Source organism: Vespa crabro, chromosome 2 (assembly GCF_910589235.1).
Source record: "Vespa crabro chromosome 2, iyVesCrab1.2, whole genome shotgun sequence".
In the NCBI taxonomy this organism is placed as follows: Eukaryota; Metazoa; Arthropoda; class Insecta; order Hymenoptera; family Vespidae; genus Vespa; species Vespa crabro.
Genome location: NC_060956.1, coordinates 6,945,499 through 6,958,064, shown reverse-complemented (window position 1 = coordinate 6,958,064; position 12,566 = coordinate 6,945,499). Strand labels below are relative to the sequence as shown.

Genomic DNA, 12,566 nt, shown 5'->3' with positions numbered 1-12,566 from the left:
GAAATAACTTCGTTAACTAAACTATGAATTATAAATATTGTATAAGTCGGTAAATAATAATTATTATTATCATTATTACAGATACTATTAATCAAATAAGATAATTCTAATCCATTCATCGATAAGCTTACAAATCCGACTTTTGATTTTCTTATATCATTTCTTTATTAATCTTCATCAATGAAAGGCGAAAGACAAAAAAAAAAGAAAAATTGAAAGTTTACGTATATTAAAAAAATATTTTGTTTTCAATATTTCTAACGATTCTCAATTCAAATAAAAGGAAGTAATGTTGAGATAAACTGCGCAGATGCGTAATAGAAACAAGAAATTTACTATATTTTCTTAAATATTATGTCTTATTCGATTTTAATGTTTTGTTGGTAATATTACAAAATATTTATTTCTTTTCATTCTTTTCTTTAATTTTTTATATTTAAAATAAGTTATTATGTTTTGAAAGAATGATAATTTCGTCTTCACTATTCGATAAAACATTTGTGCCATTATATCTTCCGAGTTCACGAAAATAACATAAGTTAAAAATGTTCAACTTATCTTCTCTTAAAATTTTGTATTTTATATTGATCTCGATCGTTTTCACAGTAAAATCCGAAGAATATGGTTTTTGTCAAAAATCTGATAAAGTTATGAAAACTGAGAAAAATTGTGGAGATTTTGAATATTTATCAAACAAACGGTTGGAGGTTATTAATGATAATATTATTATAGACATTATGTATATTATTTTTATTTGTAACAATATTGGTTTTTTTTTCTTTTTTTAATTTAGTTACATATTATACGATGTTAATCCTCCGGAAGGTTTTAATCTAAGAAGAGATGTATACGTTCGTGTTGCCGTTTTTGTAAAAAATTTAAATAAAAAGGATAAAAAATTCAAGTGGCACTTGGTTCTGCCACCATGGGGTAATATTTTTCTTTCTATTTGTATTTTATATTAATTAATTAATCATCATTTTTTTATAATGGACTGTACAGGTGATTTATACCATTGGCAGAGCAAAGATGTGGGTCCACAAGTATCGTTACCATGGGGTACATTTTTTGATATTGCAAGTTTACAAAAATATGCTCCTGTAATTGAAATGTACAAGTTCTTTGAAGGTAATAATTATTATTTGTTGTTATACTTACATTCATAGCATGTTCCGTCAATTCCAGAGTATTCTTCGAAAAATAAAAGAACTCAATTAGATATTGTGTATATTTTACAAAATGATGAAGAAATGTTTAAAACTGGTATATTTGAAGATAAAAATGAAGAAAAAGATTGTCCTTCCAAACTTGTACGTTATAAAAAATCGAAAGAAGAATATAGTGGTTACTTTTGGAATTATTCTAATATCACAAGCCGACAAATGAAATGTATTTTATTTCATGGAACAATGTCGAACCTTGAAACAAATCTTTATCCTTTTTTTCATAGGTATGTGTATTTGAATGAATTTGATACTCATTAATATGTTTATAATAATATCAATCAAAATATATATATATATTTTTTTTTAGATCTGTCATGTTTGATCATATGGAAATACCTTTGCATGATTCATATGGTTCTAAAGATTATTGGAGAGCAAGACGTAGTATGCGTTATAATTCTGAACTTTATGATATTGCATCTGACTTTAGAGCGAAATATCTAAATTCTACAGATAAAGATGATAATACTGAACGTCCGTCCGATTGGATCCAAGAAAAAGTTTGTTACTTTAAAAATATATTTTGTATATTTAATTGATTAATTTGTACATACCATTCAATTTTACAGAACAGTATTCAGCTGTTCCCTAAATATATATAAATTTTAGAAAAAAAGAAATGCAATTGGTGGTCCATATTTATCAGTTCATTTGAGAAGACGTGATTTTGTTATTGGGCGGTCAGAATCGACGCCAACAATAAAAGGAGCTGCATCTCAGTTGGCAAAAAAAATGAAAGAATATGAATTAAAACTTTTATTTGTTGCTACTGATGCAGATGAGCAAGGTCAAACTAAAAATAATTTATAAATGAGTATTTTCTGTGAGCTTTATCAAAACAAATATATAAATGTATACTTAAATGCTTTTTATAGAACTCGCCGAACTTAAATCATTCTTACCACAATATACGGTTTTAAATTATGTGCCATCAGATTATGTTAAAAAAAAGTTTAAGGATGGTGGTATTGCAATTATCGATCAAATAATTTGCTCGTATGCTAGGCAAGTATAATGTTGTAGAGTTTTAAAGAATATGTTTATAAATTAAAAGTAATTTTTAATAGGTACTTTATTGGGACACACGAGTCTACTTTCACGTTTAGGATACAAGAAGATAGAGAGATTATTGGATTTCCTCCAGAAAGAACATTTAATCGATTATGTAAAGTAAAAGAAAAGTGCTTATCTAGTGGACACTGGGAGATAGTGTGGTAATGTGAATTTTCAAAAAATTGTAACTTTTTATGAACCCATAAATGTTAATACATTTTTAAAAATATTTTATCATCAATATTAATTATATAAATGCACAATGTTTCTATATTTTTTAATATTATTATTATATCTTATATATATATACTATCTGTTCTAAGTAATCAATTTGGTAGATCTTTACAGGCATTGAATTTCATTGAGATGTTGTAGGCTTACCAATTAATTCTTGTTCTCTACGAAGCTCTTGTTCTCTTTGTTGTTCTCTACCAAGAGCTTCCTTCTGTTTAATTTGTTGTAAGCGTAATGCCCGTTTCTACGAGTAAATATTTTTTTAAATAAAATTAATTTTATAAAGAAAAATAATAAAAACATACTTTTAATTTGAAGGTCCTATCATGTACCATGACCATTTCCTTTTTAATAGTTGTTAATTTTCCTTGATATAATTTAATGGTAGTAAACTGAAATTGCATTTATATATATATAAAGTAGAATATTTTTTCCAAAATAAAAATAAGATAAATGTTTACCATTTCATTTAAATCTGCATCTTCAAGGACATCTTGAAGTTTCTTATTATCATTTTGTATTTGATTAAGTAAAACTTCTTGCTTACTTCTAAAAGTTGGAAAATGATTCTATAATAGCATAGCAATGATGAAGATTAAAATTTATTCTTACGTCAATTCATTAAGATTTTCCTTGACTTTCTCCAATGATGGTTGATAGATAGTTAATATTCCATGTGCCAATTTTTCTGTAGCTTTAGAAAAATCTACTATATCCTCAACACTGAAAAACAAAGGATATAGGATCGTAGTTTGATAATTTTGTATTTACTTTCGTTATATCATATATAATGTAATTTCAAAAAATATGTATTTTAGCTGTAAACAAAAAAGTGAGGTTATTATCATTATACCTGTCATTTTGTGATTGAACTTTCGTCACTTCGGCTTCGTCTATATCTACCATCATTTTTATGATTTAATATTACTTATTTTATTTCGAAGTACGTATATCACATATCAGAAAGAATAGAACTGTTTGATCACTCATTTGTATTTTGACGTACGACCACAAATCAGCTGATTCCCACCACGTGTTTAACGCAATAAATTTCTATGCAGTTCAATCTTATCTGCTTTCGTATTATCATGGACGAACTTATCGTATAACTTCCTGCATAAGTGTAATTGCGTGCAATGTATAAATATAAAAATAAATTATTTGCGATATATTTATTTATTTTTAAAAATTGTTTAAATTGTTAGATCACTATTGTTTTTCCCTTCCAAAAATTATCTATAAATTATTATTATTAGATCCTATATGATTAAGGAGTTATCATTATTTCTAAAATATTTATCAGGTAAATTATTGACACAATGACGGGTTTAAGTATTATCAATAATTTAATGAATAAATATTACGAAATATATATATATATAAAAAAATGAAAATTTATTTATTTTCTATATAATGTTACATTATAATGTATCTTCAATATCTGCATTTTGGAGTACATACATCTGTAAATTTAAACATTCTGTCTTAACTGTCTTCAGCGGTAATAATTTTTTATTAATCATTTTCTTATTTTCATCCTCAACAATCCATGGAAAATCCTCACATAATGGATTTTCACTGAGAGACACGTGTGCAGTTTCATATGTTTGAATTTCTATAGAAAATGATGCATCTTCAGGAAGAGGATTTAAATATGTCTCACATATGGACAATTTTAAACAGATTGTTCTTAAAGCTTCTTCGGTTTTAAGATAGTATGGATCAATTCTGTAAGCAAGTTTGGACATTATAAACACATAGGGAGTTCATCAAATTTTATCTTATATCATTGTAACTTTAATTAATAAAGGAGATTAATTAAAAGTCATACTCAATTCCTTGAGCTTGTAATTTAACAAAATCAAAGACAAACTTTTCTATGGGAATTCTATTTTTATTAAAAACAACAAGATTGACAGCTTTGATACTGTTTTCATCTTCTTTAAGTAATTCTCTAATAGCAGTTAAAACATTTTTCAAATATTCATTAAGTTCTGGCTGTTCAGAGATATGAACCACAGCGCCATATATTTTTTTCTTAACAAAGATTTCTTTTGGATATAATTTTCTATAATAAAGTATATGATTAAATGCCACCTCCAAGAATTCTAGGAGGATATCACTGGTGACTAAAAAAATAATACAATAATTAATTAATACAATAATTAATTTGTAAACGTATGTGTTCCAATTTTGTTAACCTATTTTAGTTTGTGACATTTTATTTTAATTTAATCGTGAAAGTTTTCGAAATGTCAAATCACTCGTATACAATCGTAAAAAGGAACAAGTTTCAATGTCATGTAACCCAAAAAAAAAAAGAAAGGAAGAAAAAAGAAAGAAAGTTATGATTTTTTAACGTCGTTCGCGCTTGTTGCGCCTTTAAATCGCGGTGATGCAAGTGAAAAGCATAAATTGGTGTGTTACCGTTACGCAATTCTTTTTTTGTATATCATTCCTGCAATATTTTGCATGCCTGAAACATATAATGATGCAATTTATTGGATCTCGTTTAGAAATTATTTTCGGTTATCTTCGGTTGTTCGTTGATGACGATAATGTTCTTATTTTTCTTAATACGAATCAAATACAATTTGCATGTAGATGCGGATATCTACATATAAATTGTACAATCCACATACATCCATATGTATTTGATAACGGTGGCGCGAGAAAAGAAATAGTTTAACGTCAGTGATAGGAATAGTTCGTAATCGTGTTAAAAGGTTCAACGATGCGACAGATTTGTTATATTATAAATTATCAATTAAGAAAGTAACGAGATAAATGAAGAAAATATGATTTAACGATTGATTCGGTGCGCGCCTCGATGCAATCTGATTGCATATGGTGGCGAATGGTGGCGAATGGTGGCGGATGGTGGTGGCGGTGGCGGGTGAACGTGAGGAACGCACGGTGTTGCGGTGTGTTTTGATAAAGAAATCTTTCGAATTTTCCTATTGTATAAAACGATAGAGTAAGAAGATCGCGAGATATCGCGTATCTCCGTGCGCTGTCGTGCGCTGGTGTGCGCTCTATCGCGCATCGTGATCCATCGGTTCTCGTTAAGGATCGCTTTATCATGATATAAAAGGTATACACGGCGGCATTTTTCCTAACCTCGAAGCATCTTTCTATGAAAGCTCATTACGTGGAACTATGTCTTGGTTGCGAATACACGTTTGTGCGTATTTTTCGCGACCTATCTACTCTTCGAGGATATCTACTCTGATATCAACTTCCTTGATATATTTACCTTCGACTATCTTCCCTTCGACAATTTTACATTGTCTATCAGTCGTTGGTTATCTTTCAAATGTTGAAAGCCTTTTTAATCTTCGATTGATCGATGCCACTTTATAGTCTTTTGTTTAATTTTTTTTTTCTTCCACTATGATTCATTTCTTCTTTTATTTCTCATGGAATTTATTAGTTCGTTATGGCGCGAAAAGGAATAAATGATAAATCCAATGGGTAACGTTCTCGTGTTAACGTGTCTCCGTCTTCGGGACCTTTCAAAAGCATGGACGGTCCTTCCTGAAGTAGGAATATATAATATAATCATTGCTGTAAAGCTTTTTACAAAAGCATATAAAAAATATAAGATATTGTTATCAAACTTTTGCTTTTTATTACTTCTAACGTGTACTTTATGTTAAACTAGTCTTTATTATTAATATTATTATTATTATTATTATTATTATTGTTATTATTACTTAATTGTTTCAGGAGAAAATGGCACCTGCAAAGAAGACGGATTTAGATAAATTAGCATGGTCTTGGATTGAAGCTGTTACACCCGAAGAAATAGAGAGAATACATTTAGAAACTGCTTATAGACTAGGTCTTAAAGGTTGCAAAAGTTGCAAGTAAGATTCTTATCAATGTAATACTATAATCTTGTATAATAGCTCTTTAACATTTCTCAACAATTATCTGAATATTTCTTTTACTTCATTCACAGACGAAATTGTACAAATAATCCACAATGTCTCACTGGATTAGGAGAAGAAAAATATATCAAATCGCAACCCACGGAGATCGTTTCCTTGGAAAGTTCTTTGTCTGAACTTCGTGACCCTACTCAATATGTCGGCCTGAAAAATCTAGGAGCAACGTGTTACGTCAACAGTTTAATTCAAATGTGGTTTCACAACGAGGATATGAGGTATTACAATAACTATACGCTTTGCATATATTTCTTACGCATACGTTGTACGAATATGGTATTTAATATTATCTTGGTTACAGGCGGATAATATACAAGTGGAATATAACAGAAGATCCTGAGGAGAGGGAGGCTTTGTATCAAGCGAAGAAGGCAGGACTTTCTTATCATCCGGTAACGGCGGTTGGTCAATTGCAATACATATTTGCCATGATGCAATTCGGAAACAGACGTCTACTCGATCCAATGAATCTTGCCATCGCCCTGTCTTTGGATACTAGAACGCAACAGGACGCGCAGGAGTTCTCGAAGCTGTTGTTGTGCCATATTGAAGGAAAGCTACAGCAAAACTCAGAGTTGCAGCGGATGTTGCGGAGGCTGTCACAGGGAAAATACAGCTATATCAATTGGTGGGTTTTCTGAAGTGGAAAACAAATGAGAATTGTCCTAAACGATGATGATGCAGATGATCTTGACGATGAGAACATGGTAGGACACGTTGCTCGCTACGGTGACTGGTGCGATCAACTGATCTGACCGAAAGAGACGTGTATTGTGTAAATAATATCTACTATTTTTGTTTAATATAGTTGCTCCACCTGCGGTACCGAGTATCCAACATCGACCACATTCTACGAATTGGACTTGCAGCTTGCAGCTACTTTGAAGGAAGCTATAGAAAAATATCTCACTGAAGAACAATTGAATGGAGCTAATCAGTATCATTGTGTTACCTGTAACGACAAAAAGGATGCTAGAAGATTCATACGCTTGGAATTGCTACCAGAAACTTTGAACATTCAATTGATGCGCTTCGTATTTCATAGGTGAGCCTGTACATTCGTACTACTTTCCTACTAAATTTAATTAAAATATTGTTTTACTATATTTTCATTTAATTTGTTCTTATCTGTACAGGGATTCTGGTCAAAAAAGAAAATTGAACTCTTTCATCCATTTTCCGGAAGATTTGGATATGTCCGAATATGTTAGATGTCCTCCTCAGACCCATATGTATAGTCTCGTTGCAGTTTTGAGTCATAAAGGACCTTCAGCTCATTCGGGTCATTACATTGCGAATATATGTAATTCAGCTGGAGAATGGTATCAATTTAGTGATGATAAAGTTGAAAAAATGCAGAATAAGAGGATTGAGGATAGTGGCAATGGTGAGAATCTCACATTTTATTCTAGTTAGACGTCTCATATATTTGTAATATACATAATTAAATATAAATTTTGTGTTTTTCTCTTTCTTTGATCCTTACAGAATCAACAAAAAATATGAAACGTGGTCGTGTACCAAAAGGATTTCTTTCATCCAACACAGCGTATATGTTGGTCTATAAGAAATTAACTATTGAACCAAAATTAGGTAATGGAAAAAAATTAAAAGCAAAGAAGACTGATTCAGAGTGCAATAGTTATAGCGATTCCGTTAGTTTGGAAAGACTCACTGTTAAGGACAGATCTGATTCGTCAGATGAAGGAAAACGTAAGAATGGAACTGATGATTTTAAAGATATTGAAAGTCCAGGAAAAATGATGAAAATAGAGGCTGATTTCAAGATGGAAGTGGACAGTGTTGTGACAGGGAAAAATGATAACTCCGATGTTCCAAAGGACGATAAAAGTCCGACAGAACAGGCAAAGAAAATTGTCACAAAAAATACGAAACTCGATTATAAATTGTTAAACGGTGCTGCTCATAGAGCAATGAGCTGTGGAGAACGTGATTTCTACGAAGAGGTGTGTACATGTCATTTTTCAATATTATTGATTAATATATCATACGTTTGTTTGATAATATGTTATAGATTGAATTTGAAAATTGGCAAGTGAGTAATACAATGAGAGAACTCGTTCGTCAAGAAAATGTTAAACACGAGTTAAGTTTATTGGCTATTCAGCAAGAAAAAGTAAGTAAAAAAAATAATTTACTTGTACTCATAGAATCTTTGAGATTCTTTTTTAAAGATATTTAAAATACAATGTCGATATTTATTTATTTTTAGCAAAAAGAAATAGAAGATCAGAATTTTAAGAGACAACTCGTAATAGATGTGTACGATATTATTGGAAATACAATGTCTTGCATAGAATATCAATGGATACCAATCGATTGGTTATCAAAATGGTTAAATGGACAATTGCTAACCGATGGTGTTCCACCGATAGATAATTCGGTCTTGATGTGTCCTCATTATCGTTTAGATCCATTAAAAGTTAACCGTGCCAAATGTTTGCCAACCTCAGCAGCTAGTCTATTATATGACAAGTATCGTGGAGGGCCACGTTTGGATCAGAATACTTTGTGCGAAGTTTGTGTAAGAAGACGTTGCAAAATGCTTAGATTCAAAATGGTTTTGGAACGTGATCACAAGGAAGTTAGCGATATAATACGTAATTTTAAAGAATCGTTAGTATTTCTTCATAATTTATTCCAAATTTTTTTTCCTTTTTTATAATTTTTAAATAAAAATATCTACACGTAATGCTTTTGTTATTTCGTAGAAGCGAAACTAGTTACATAGTCGGCGCAGATTCTTTGAGATCTTGGAGGAGATTAGCTATGGAAAAATTTACCGAAGATATGGAACAGGAAATAGAACGGGAAGATCGTGAAAATTCTCGATTAACCGAGGATGAGAATAAAAATGGCGATAAAGATAACGATGAGTGTACGAAGGAAGTTGAAGATGGCGAGGAGAACGAAGTTGTTTTAAACTTTAACGAAGATTTACTTTGTGAACATAATCTATTGAAAACACCTGATTCCAGTAGGAAAATAGTACCTCGCGAAGTTTGGACGATATTAAGGAAATATTTTCCAAATTCGAAAGAGTATCCATTTGGTAACTCGTCATGCTCGATCTGTGAGGTACGTGTACGTTTTGGTATACTTTTTATAATTTCTAATTTCTTGTTCTATCTCTTTTAACGAATATTTTTCTTCTTTCTTCTTTTTTTTTTTTTTTTTTTTTTTTTTTCTTCGATCATGCATATTAGGAGAAAATGGAAAATGCACAAAAGGCAAAGAAGGACGACAAGATAAAAGCTAAACAACAAAAGGACGAGCTTATCGATTTGTATTACGCAAGAAATAGAAATGAAATTTCCAAGTGTGAAGATGCCGAGAAAGTATTTTATATCGTGGAGAAAGGCTTCTTGGATAGTTGGCGTTCTTTCATTCGGTGAGTCCTAAAAATTTAATTACACATTTCATCATTCGTTATAAAAAAAAAAAAGGAAAAGAAAAAAAGAAAAAAATTTTTGTCAAGATACTATCAAGTAAATTTTTATTATTTCTACACTTGATTTCATAATTCCAAATGTCGCACATATATATATTTATTTATTTATTTATTTATTTATTTATCCAAGTTATCGGTAAAGTCGAATGATTAGTATGTGTCGAAAGATATTCGTTAGATGGCAGCATTATTTTCGATCTCAATAAGCGATCGATAAGTTGTTTTCCGCTAGAGGGTTCTGCGAGTTATATAAATCCTCTCTCTAATCACATTTTATATCTATTATAAAAATTTCTAATTAGAAATGATAATAAAAATAGATAATATAAAATAATAATTGAATGAATGAGGTGTATAATAATTAGGTATATAATAATTCGTGATCGAGGGAATAATTGTTGGTCGGGTCCGATTTATTTTGATGCAACATGGCGGAAGTAGGAAGATAGAAGAGAGAAGAAGGGATAGGGCTCGGACATTTATCCGAGCTCACATTAACGAGCTTTTCCTAATTATAAGAAAAAAGTGGTCTCTGCGATTAAGGTCTCAGTTCCCTTTTCTAGCTCTCTCTCTCTCTCTCTCTCTCTCTTTTTCTCTTTTTATATATATATATATATATATATATATATATATATATCTGTATATCTATCTGTATATCTATGTATCTATTTATCCATCTATCCATCTATCCATCTTTTACTCGCTCATGCTTTGCCAGTGTGGGTGCTAGAGTTGCTCGGGAGAAAACTAATTGAAACAACCGCCTAACGACCCGCCGGCAAATGATACATCGACCCCGAGGTAGGAGTCTGCTGTCTTAATACTGTTTCAGCTTATACCGTGCTTGGAAGAGGGATGCAATTTCGTATTTTTTTTGGGATATATATTCTTTTCGCAACAATTCCGTTTCTATTTTACTTTTTTTTTTCTTTTTCTAACAAAATCGAACGTTTTTAAAGAAATTTTTCTTTTCATTTATGCACGATATAATTATGATTTATCGTAATAATAATAATAATAATGATAAAAAAAATTGAAAAGGGAGGAATATCTTCTCTTCTTTTTTTCCTTTTTATTATTATTGTTCTTTTTTTTTTTTATTTCTTTTATTTTTTGTATTTTTTTCCTGCATTTTTTGAGTAGAAAAGAAGGATGGGATTATGCGAATGCTCGGATATTCGTCCCGTGGACGACGTAATCGTCGCAATGGAACGCTTAGGATTGACAGATTCAAATTTGCCGCGGCTTAAGAATCGCGAATACGTTTCGTTCGGACAGTCGGTTAAATCTGGGATCAACCCTTTGCACGGATTATACGTATGTCATGTTGTACGGTTGACTTCGGTGTTCCTCCTCCCTACTAACAAGAGGGAGGAAAACGAAAATCTCCAACTCGATGGTTGGAAAGGTTTGTGTATTAATCTCTCTCTTCCTCTCTCTCTCTCTCTCTATCTCTCTTTTTCTCTCTTTCTTTTTTTCTTTTTCTTTCGTGGAACGAATAGAATGAATCGTTGTATGGTTTTTTTATATGTTTCTTTTATTTTTTCTATTCGATTTTTTATTGTCAAATCATACGTATCTAGATAAAATTTAATTGGTCAATTCGAATGATGCTACGTATACGATAAATGTACATATTATGTTATATTTACAAAATTTATATTATAAAAAAATGAAATAATTAAAAACGTTATTAAAGTTTCATTTAAAGTCATTGTTTCTCGAAAGTTTTCTCTTATGAAAGAGTTTGTTCATCTTTTTTTCTTTTTTCTATGTCATCCTCTTTAAAGAGATATTAAGGCTCTTTCGTAAGGCGTTTCATTGTTGAGGGCGAGGCTTTGGGGGGGAATACAGAGAAAAATATTTTTACCCGCTCGATATAACATTGTTTTTTTTTCTCCCTTCTTTAAACTATGTCTTTTTCAATGTCGATGAATAATTTGTCAAAAATTCATTGGTCCTGCTTTGTTTTTTTCTTTCTCTTTTATATATATATATGTATATGTTTTTTTTTTCCTTCGTTCGTTGTTCAAATGAAATCTAGTTTATGTATGATCTGTACAGCATCTTCTCCATCTATTGAAAAGTTCATTCTATTTCGATTTATTGTTAATTAAGAAATATCGGTCGTGAAGAAAGCTAACTCGTTTCGCATCTTCTTTCGAGAAAACAAATGGTGTTACGGATCGCAATTCGTTGATGCTAAACTCAGAGGAAAGTCCTTTACCAATTCGTCAACGTCACTGGATGGATCTTTGAAAGGATTAGGTATTTGCATAGACGATCGCTCAACTTCCTTGGAATATAACTAGTCGAGTTTCCTTTCTCCTTTTTTCTCTTCTTCTCCTCCTCCTCCTCCTCCTACTCCTCCTCTTTCTCCTCCTTTTACTTGTATTGTACTTTCTAACTTAATGCTTCTCGATCCACGAAGCTTATCGAGTTCTGCCTCTTTCGATCCATTTTACTTTTCAATTGGTTCATTAATAAACGACATTATCATTCTTCAGAATATGAAAACGATCGGTTGAAAAAAAAAAAGAAAAAAAAAGAAAAACGAAAAAGAAAAAAAAATTAGAAAAGTAAATGGTATTGTTAAATATTGCTATCATTATTAGATAGGTTAGGCTCTAC

The 12,566-nt window shown here is 30.7% G+C and overlaps 4 protein-coding genes across 11 annotated transcripts in view; 2 read left to right on the top strand and 2 right to left on the bottom strand.

Annotated features, from left to right (window-relative positions):
- Positions 1–98: 98 nt before the first annotated feature.
- On the top strand, positions 99–2,520 carry LOC124433090 (GDP-fucose protein O-fucosyltransferase 2). 4 transcript variants are annotated; one of them, XM_046982664.1, is made up of 9 exons: positions 99–383; positions 607–700; positions 794–930; positions 1,003–1,128; positions 1,186–1,450; positions 1,534–1,726; positions 1,836–2,013; positions 2,102–2,231; positions 2,294–2,520. In XM_046982664.1, the coding sequence occupies exons 2-9, from the start codon at positions 651–653 to the stop codon at positions 2,442–2,444; spliced, it is 1,230 nt and encodes a 409-aa protein (XP_046838620.1). In that variant the 5' UTR covers positions 99–383; positions 607–650; the 3' UTR covers positions 2,445–2,520. The 4 variants fall into 4 exon arrangements, with proteins under 4 accessions (XP_046838620.1, XP_046838621.1, XP_046838619.1 ...); XM_046982663.1 differs by lacking the exon at positions 99–383 and adding an exon at positions 390–538; XM_046982665.1 differs by lacking the exon at positions 607–700.
- A 103-nt stretch (positions 2,521–2,623) lies between these two features.
- Positions 2,624–3,554, bottom strand: LOC124433092 (biogenesis of lysosome-related organelles complex 1 subunit 6-like). Its single transcript, XM_046982670.1, has 5 exons — positions 3,367–3,554; positions 3,126–3,236; positions 2,975–3,062; positions 2,819–2,905; positions 2,624–2,757 (listed from the first exon to the last, which is right to left on the bottom strand). Exons 1-5 carry the CDS (start codon positions 3,420–3,422, stop codon positions 2,638–2,640), a joined length of 462 nt encoding a protein of 153 aa, XP_046838626.1. The 5' UTR covers positions 3,423–3,554; the 3' UTR covers positions 2,624–2,637.
- LOC124433091 (mitotic spindle assembly checkpoint protein MAD2B) lies at positions 3,493–4,933 on the bottom strand. Of its 3 annotated transcripts, none has more exons than XM_046982666.1 (4): positions 4,715–4,933; positions 4,345–4,642; positions 3,975–4,241; positions 3,493–3,626 (listed from the first exon to the last, which is right to left on the bottom strand). In XM_046982666.1, exons 1-4 carry the CDS (start codon positions 4,731–4,733, stop codon positions 3,551–3,553), a joined length of 660 nt encoding a protein of 219 aa, XP_046838622.1. In that variant the 5' UTR covers positions 4,734–4,933; the 3' UTR covers positions 3,493–3,550. The 3 variants fall into 3 exon arrangements, with proteins under 3 accessions (XP_046838622.1, XP_046838625.1, XP_046838623.1); XM_046982669.1 differs by lacking the exon at positions 3,493–3,626 and adding an exon at positions 3,731–3,749; XM_046982667.1 differs by lacking the exon at positions 3,493–3,626 and having other exon boundaries at positions 3,882–4,241.
- Positions 4,934–4,941: 8 nt separating this feature from the next.
- Positions 4,942–12,566, top strand: part of LOC124433089 (ubiquitin carboxyl-terminal hydrolase 48-like) — a 62,334-nt gene continuing 54,709 nt past the window's right edge. Inside the window, exons 1-11 of one of the 3 annotated variants that reach the window (XM_046982661.1) lie at positions 4,942–5,437; positions 6,243–6,382; positions 6,478–6,681; positions 6,765–7,091; positions 7,272–7,508; positions 7,600–7,850; positions 7,952–8,430; positions 8,499–8,600; positions 8,697–9,100; positions 9,196–9,562; positions 9,691–9,875. In XM_046982661.1, the coding sequence (XP_046838617.1) occupies positions 6,249–6,382; positions 6,478–6,681; positions 6,765–7,091; positions 7,272–7,508; positions 7,600–7,850; positions 7,952–8,430; positions 8,499–8,600; positions 8,697–9,100; positions 9,196–9,562; positions 9,691–9,875 (2,690 nt within the window). In that variant the 5' untranslated portion in view covers positions 4,942–5,437; positions 6,243–6,248. Of the gene's footprint in view, positions 5,608–5,783; positions 6,056–6,242; positions 6,383–6,477; positions 6,682–6,764; positions 7,092–7,271; positions 7,509–7,599; positions 7,851–7,951; positions 8,431–8,498; positions 8,601–8,696; positions 9,101–9,195; positions 9,563–9,690; positions 9,876–12,566 lie in introns of those variants that run through there. The other 2 variants (XM_046982660.1, XM_046982659.1) reach the window with 2 other exon arrangements.